The 7555-nt window shown below is 33.6% G+C and overlaps 2 protein-coding genes across 2 annotated transcripts; one reads left to right on the forward strand and one right to left on the reverse strand.

The window, feature by feature from the left end:
- The first annotated feature begins 227 nt into the window (after positions 1–227).
- On the forward strand, positions 228–2540 carry LOC145160829 (UMP-CMP kinase 3-like). Its single transcript, XM_079080181.1, has 8 exons — positions 228–377; positions 925–959; positions 1210–1264; positions 1357–1474; positions 1581–1737; positions 1822–1902; positions 2041–2148; positions 2240–2540. Exons 2-8 carry the CDS (start codon positions 930–932, stop codon positions 2306–2308), a joined length of 618 nt encoding a protein of 205 aa, XP_078936307.1. The 5' UTR covers positions 228–377; positions 925–929; the 3' UTR covers positions 2309–2540.
- Positions 2541–2774: 234 nt separating this feature from the next.
- Positions 2775–4376, reverse strand: LOC145160837 (Ribosomal L18p/L5e family protein). Its single transcript, XM_079080193.1, has 2 exons — positions 4158–4376; positions 2775–3394 (listed from the first exon to the last, which is right to left on the reverse strand). The coding sequence occupies exons 1-2, from the start codon at positions 4320–4322 to the stop codon at positions 2999–3001; spliced, it is 561 nt and encodes a 186-aa protein (XP_078936319.1). The 5' UTR covers positions 4323–4376; the 3' UTR covers positions 2775–2998.
- Positions 4377–7555: the final 3179 nt, after the last annotated feature.

Consider the following 7555-nt stretch of genomic DNA (forward strand, 5'->3'; position numbering starts at 1 on the left):
GAATAATTTTATCATTTTCCTGTTGTTTGAACTAATATTTAGCATTAGGCATTAGCACACGATGAAGATTCAAAATCCCAAAATTGTTTACTTAGATTGAATCGAATAACCTTAAGAACGCGGTTACTTTGTTCTAGATAAATAAATAGGGGCACAATTGCCAATTCATATATTTTAAGTGGAACTTTCAAAATATTAACGCCCAAATAAAAAAGCGACAAAGATCCAAGATTCCGGACTCGGAGCTTTTACAAGAAAAACGCGGTCTAAGGACCATATAAAACCCCGAAAATTCAGCAAAAACTGACATCGCCATTTGCAAATTTGTCAGATCTCTCGTCAAATTTCTTCAAGTCGCCAACGTTTTCTTCACATCGGTAAGATTCAAACCACGTTAATCTCGCTGATCTGCTCAAAAACGATTTATTCGATTCCATTCCATTACAAATCGTAGCTTCTTGAGGGTTTAATTGATTCCATTTGTTAGATCTTAAATCTTAAACCCCTGATTTCCGCTTTCCATTTTTGGGCGGGATCTGTTGATGTTGATTAAGTAGGTCAAATTCGATGTGCACAATGTGCAATTTCTCTGTAATACCGACTGGTTTCAGCTATGATCACCATAATTCGTATGTTCTTTTGATCAAATTGGAAGTGTCATGAAACGATCTACAAATTGAGCAAATGCTTTCGACTAAATCGGTATATAAAGACTAATTTCCTCCATTACAATCGACAAATTTGGACACATTGTTAGTTGTCACCCAAATCTCACAATTCTCCATTTGACCCATTAGATCCTGCTCGTATCTTGAATTGGCCAGTGTTCTAATTTGGGGGTGTCTTTGTTTTTCAAGATCTGTAAAAATACATGTTAAATTCTCTGTTTTCTAGTCTTGATTTTGATGTTTTGGGTTGATGCAGAACTCATGGGGACAGTTGTTGATTCTGCAAACAAGGTGAATTTTCCATTACAGCTTTCATTTATCTTACTAAATCATTTTTCTATTTATATAATTGGGTGGATTTTTTGAAAGTAAAGAGTTGTAAATTTACGCATTTAGCCCTATATCTTTAGTGATTGACTGATTTCATAGATCTAGTTCCCCCTTTCTTCCATATTACATCATCATCTTGTTGATTTGTTGAATCTTAAATGTATTAATTATTATTACATATAGCCAAAATTAAATGCCTAATTTATTGCAGGAAGAAAGCAAAAGTGTACTTAGTGAAAAGAAGCCAAAGGTTGTGTTTGTTTTAGGTGAGAACTTAAATAATCATGTTTTAGAAAGAAAAAAAAAAGAAACATGATCTAAATGACTAAAATACCCTTGGTGATCTTAAACTGAACAGGAGGTCCAGGTAGTGGTAAAGGCACACAGTGTGCGAATATTGTAGAGCACTTCGGATACACACATTTAAGTGCTGGAGATCTTCTTCGGGCAGAAATAAAATCGGGTTCCAAAAATGGGTATTTATTTATTTATTTATTTTTTATTGTATTTTTATACTACTTAATACATAAAGTCAAGAAAATCAGTTGACTTTGTACGATTTTTATTTTTATTGGTTTTTAGGACAATGATCCAAAACATGATATCAGAAGGAATAATTGTTCCTTCAGAAGTAACAATTAAACTTCTTGAAAAAGCAATTATGGAAAATGAGAATGACAAATTTTTAATCGATGGGTTTCCTCGTAATGAGGAAAATCGTGCAGCTTTTGAATCAGTTGTGAGTTTTTTTAATTTTCTTCCTAATTTATTTTTTATTAAAATTTTGAGATTAATTTATTAATCTTTTATGGTTTTATTCTAGACCGGAATTATACCCGAATTTGTTCTTTTCTTTGATTGTTCTGAGGAAGAAATGGAAAAACGCCTGTTGGGTCGTAACCAGGTTCGGTTATATAACTTTTTTTTTTTTTAAATAAAAAATATAATAATTTCTGTAGTGATTAAATTATATTTTATAAATTAAGTATAATGCTTTACGATTGAGTTTAACTAATAACTATTGCTGATTTGGGGTTTTTAGGGTAGAGTAGATGATAACATTGAGACAATAAGGAAACGATTTAAGGTTTTTGTCGATTCTAGTCTTGCTGTTATCGAGTATTATAACTCTAAGGGGAAGGTCAAAAAGGTAAATTCACAAGTCTTTTCTTGTTATATTATTATTATTTATTATATGGAAATTAATTAATATTGTTTATGTTAATGATTTATTTTTTTAGATTGATGCCGGTAAGCCCGTTGGAGAAGTCTTTGAAGCCGTTAAAGCTGCTTTCGCCCCCGCCAAATAACATGTTTGTTACGTACAATCTGTGTATCAGGCGCACTCCTGAACTGTCAGCAGTTCAGGACTGCGCCTGAACTGTCAGAAGTTCAAAACTGTCAGCAATTTATTCGAGGGTTACTCCGATTCTATCAAAGTTGTTATATGTGTTATGATTAGTTTTGTTTTGTTTTTTTTTTTTAAAAAGGAATACGTATTTACGTGATGATTTATGACAATAATATTCTTATTATTATCGATTTTTTTATACCCAAAAGTAAATTTCTAGATGATTTTAAAACTTAATATGGAAAATTTCGACAAAGAATTATAGCTCTAGTTACACAATAAAAAGAGGGTTGACAACAGGTCCCACAACCAACATGAGAAAATATAAATTACAATATCTGCATCGATTCTCACCTTCTTATTGCTAAGTCAAGGGAATTGTATACTAACATTTTTATTATGAATTATTTTAATACTCAAAACTATAATTTTAGATGCTTTTAGAACACTAAATCAAGAGTTTGAACATATAATGATAGCTCTAGTTACACAACCATCTAATTATCATAAAAAGAGGACACTAACGGGTCCCACAACCAACATAGGAAAAAGTAAATTACAATGTCCCAAGTGTGCTGCACACCGGACAATTCTCACCTTCTTACTGCTAAGACAAACATTCAGGGACAAATGTGTAAATACTAAAAGTTCAAACGAAGATAATACCATTCTCCTTGATGGTATCAAGAACAATGGCAAGTCTCCCTTCGATTCTTTCATTTTTTTTGGCTTCAAAAGTAATGGCAAAAACATCGGCTTCTTTTGATCGATCGGCTATTAACCTACCTATGACCCTACAAGCCTCGTTGTCTATAAGTGAAGGCAACGTGTTCCTTAAATCTTTTGAATTTGTAGTAGCAACGGATATCACTTTGCTTGTACCTCTATGCATTACTTTTGCATGAACAAATCTTTTTGAAAAGAAAACGTTTAGTTGAAATGGTCTCATGTACATATCCGTTCTTTGTTTCCATGATTTTTTGTTTGGTTTTTTGTCAAGATCGCTTCTTGATCTTCGTGTCCAAGCCGCTTCGACAACAAATCCCTATGAAAATGTACGTTAGATTGAGAAAAAAAAAAAGAAAAAAAAATCTTTTTGGTCTTGAAAATTATTATTAGTTTATTAACAATTTGGGGATTCAAACTTCATGTGAAAACATGATTCAAAAATGGTGTTTGGTTTGCAAAATGGTTCGAAATGAATTGAAATTTGAAGGAATTGAATTCTGTTGACGTTTGGTTTGGTTGACAGGAAATGGAATAGAATTCCGTACTAATGTGGGATTGGAATGGAATTGAATTCCAATTCCAACCAAATCCTATGAAATCCAACAAACCAAACTCCCCTTTTAATGTTTTTAGGCATTTCCAAACATAAAATCCGTACTAATTTGATCATTTTGACTTTTATGGTCAAACTTACTTCTTTTGCAACTTAAATCTGAAAAAATAAATTCATAAAGCTTTCCAGGAAGATTGAAAAACACATCTAAGTTTTTGTTATAATAACTCTAAAAAACAGAAATAATTTGACATTAACATGTAATAAAATCACATTAATTTGCATTTTGAAGGTATTTCGTTTGACTCCAAAAGTCAAAGCGCAAGAGCTCGATGAGAGATTAGGTTTACTCTATTCACGTTTCTGTTCCAAGCATTATCAATTACATAAAAATCTACATAGACAAGATCATATACATACGAACAATTTCAGTCATATTCCCTCATAATACACACACACAAAATTGTGTTTGAATTTCAAATAGATATCCAGATTAATTCGGACGAGTCTCAAGAGTTGAGCGTACCTTGTTCTTGAGGTTGCGATTTGATGATACTGAACTGAGGGATAGATTAAACTGCGGAAACGAAGAACTCCATGATAGTGAAATTGGTTTTTGAGATCGATTTCTTAAAAAATCTGATTGGAGAGTGAAAGCTGAAGCTGACGATGAAACACATGAAGCCGCCATTTGAGGGTAAAGATTGAGGAGGCAAGTCGGATAACAGATTTTGGATATGAAATATTTGTAAATATAACCCCTAACTTTAAGATGTCTTGTATATCTATCATCAATCTTTTGCTAGACCATATATCCATCCTATATAAATATCGGGTTAATTGCAAAAGACTATATTTGTACATTTTTTTTTTAAAATCAAAACCTTTTTTCTCTACCAAATTAAACCAAACATCTTTTCTTTTTGTTATTTGGTCGGGTCCCGGTTTCAAGGTTATCAACGGGTAACAGTTTGTTGACATGGTGTCATTAAATGAAAAAGAAATATGTGTAAAACTTTTTAGAACCCAACTATCGGTAGAATGTTCTCCACATACATATGCATATGAGATTATAGAGCAAAAAAAATCAGGGTTATTGGGGAAGTAACATTTGGTAAAGTAGATAACATCAAGAAGGAAGCAGGGTAAGGCATTGAAGAATGTGGATCTTGATTATGAGGTGGAGTTCGATGATGAGGTTCTTTGGCCAAATATGCCCATGGACATGAACGGGAAAAGGTTATATACGTAACATTTCATTACGATAATGATCATTTTGTTACACCTTTGTGAAGATTAATATGAGTTTTTGGATGATATGGATGAACATCTGGATGAGGATGATGATGAGAATGACGTTGGTAGTGACGTAATTGTCCATGATCCCACCATAAAATAGAATCTCATGAAACTAAAAGTTAGAGAGACATAAGAATATTTAGCAATTGGACCATGCCTTAGTAACTATATTGTTGCCAATAGTTACTCCCAAAAGTTTGAGAAGCTTGAATGTACTAGGCCAGTTGCTAGATGTGGTAGAAATATATATGCAAAAATTGTTTCCATCTCGTATGTATGCCTCATGGATGAATACAAATATATTTGTCTCGATAAAGTCCATCAAGAATAAGCACTTATGTTTTAGAAAATTCAATTTTAGACACCCTGTACCCCTTGAATGGATTTCTTATCATCTTGAGAATGAGGTAATTTTGAATTCATATGTAAAACTCATGGAAATGAAATAATTCATTAGGAAAAAGATTACCATATTTTCTTTGATCTATGTCATATATAAGTTAAGATGGCTTTTTGCTGATGTGTCACAAGGAGAATGCATATGTATCATGCAAAGTGCCTAATTGAGCTTGATTTTGGAGTACTCGCCTTTGGGATGCCTTTGTTTTCTATTGTGGCGTCTGTTGCTACGTAGGCTCCCGGATACATTGCTAGTTAGTCGTTGAGGACTTCTTCTAATGAGCATTCAGGAAGTCATGCTGCATAAGATAGACAAAACTAGGTTATAAAGTTATACCGGGTAGGGACCCTAGTATTACTCTCTAATGCCTAAGTTAGATGTCAATTTAGGATATAAGGTTAACTACTTGAAGTTTCTTTTCCTAATAGTGGTGTGTTACATGTTCGATAAGTGTATAACACTTTTTATAGGTGGAAGTCGTTCTAGTTCGTTGCTTTCATATCTAGGTATTGCTTTGGTCCAAGGGTTGCAAGGGTAGAGCCCTTTAACAAAATAATGTTGCCTTTTCCATGTTTCCAGGGATACCGCCTGTAGATCCATACGAAAGATTTTGTTTATTGTTTAGTGCTATCCGACATGATTGATTGGGTCGTCTTACTATCCGACTTCGAGGATATTTAGGCTTTGTTGATGTTGTTCAGTTTAATCTTTGCTTTGCCGACATGTTCTTGTGTTGTGGGCCTATGCCCATACACCATTAAGCCACCAGCCTAATTGTTAAAGGTGGCTGCTAGATAGGTTTTAATAATTGGGCTTAAATGCATATTGAATCGACCAGGCAACAAAGCATTTGACGTGTTTGCTACACGCCTTGGTGCTTGTGTGGCCTTTTGTTTTCTTAATGTGGAGGCGGTTTGCTTTTCCCGCTTTTTGTTTGTTATAAATTCTTGTCACATCGGATGATCTTTCCCCATTACTTTTTTCAATTATCCCTTCCTTTCCTCCATTCGAGTTTCTTCGAACTAGGAAAAGCAATGTCTTGTCGTATAATGTCTTCCCTTGTTTCTACTATTACGTATTAGCGTCTAGATCAGTTTTCTTTATTATTTCGAGGCAGGATTATGAGTTCCTCATTCCTTTTTCTTTGGGAAAATTATCGAAGCCTACGAGATTTATACTTGTCAGTTGAAACCCAACTCTGTCTCTAAAATTGTTTTTTTTGAATTGCTATGCCAACTGTGCTTGTTGTTCCAACTGTTGTTTTGTTTCAATATTTATTTCGAATTTGTAGTAGTGACGCTTGGTTTTATTTTTTCTCTAGTGGACGGAGTTTCATCAAAGTTCTTCCCGATTCGATAAAGAAATGGAAGAATAAATTTATCTGGTTGAACTCGTCTCGTTTCACATATCCTAACAAATTTCATCTTCCTGACACTATTATTGATCAGAAACCCGATAGGATGTAACGCTCGCAGATCCGGGCTAGACAAATAAGATATAATAAGTGATAAAAATGACTTTTTGATAGAGGATTATTTAGGATAAATTATCTTAACCAAAGTTATAGTAAATGTGACAGGGATTCCATACATATAAAGAACGCTGGAATTTGACTTCACATGAAGAAATTATGCTTCTCCGAAGTTTTGCTGTTAAACCGACGTCACTATGCGTATTGTAAAAAGTGAATTTTAGATAGATTATTAATTAGCCTAAGTAATCTAAATAGAAGTCATAGTAATCATAAAATCGAGAGCGTGCATATAGAGGATGTCCAAATCTGACTTCGTGAGAGGAAGTTATGATTTTTAGAAGTTTTAGCATAGCAGTATATGGCTCAAAAACCGAAATTGAAATCGGTCGATTGTTGGGAAAAACAATCTAAACGAAAGTTAAATATCTCGTCAATACCTATATGTCAATGTAAAGATAGTCGAGAACGGATATCGTATGAGAAAGTTATGATTTTTATACAGATTTTAACAGTCTAAGTCTGTTAAAAACATAGTTTTAAAAAATAAACTTAGAATTAGCCGACGGAGCCTAAATGAAAGTTGTAGATCTCGTCGATAGCTACGCGTGGATATAAAGAATGTAGAAAATGGAGCTCATACGAAGAAGATATTAATTTTTGAAGAAACTGAAAATCCTCGTGTGCGTTCACGCGCGTCGACAGGGCTCGCGGAGCGCACTGACACTCCACCTAAAAGCTGACACGTATCACC

This window comes from Lactuca virosa, chromosome 1, assembly GCF_052849685.1.
Source record: "Lactuca virosa cultivar CGN04683 chromosome 1, Lactuca_virosa_CGN04683_v6, whole genome shotgun sequence".
Classification (NCBI taxonomy): domain Eukaryota; kingdom Viridiplantae; phylum Streptophyta; class Magnoliopsida; order Asterales; family Asteraceae; genus Lactuca; species Lactuca virosa.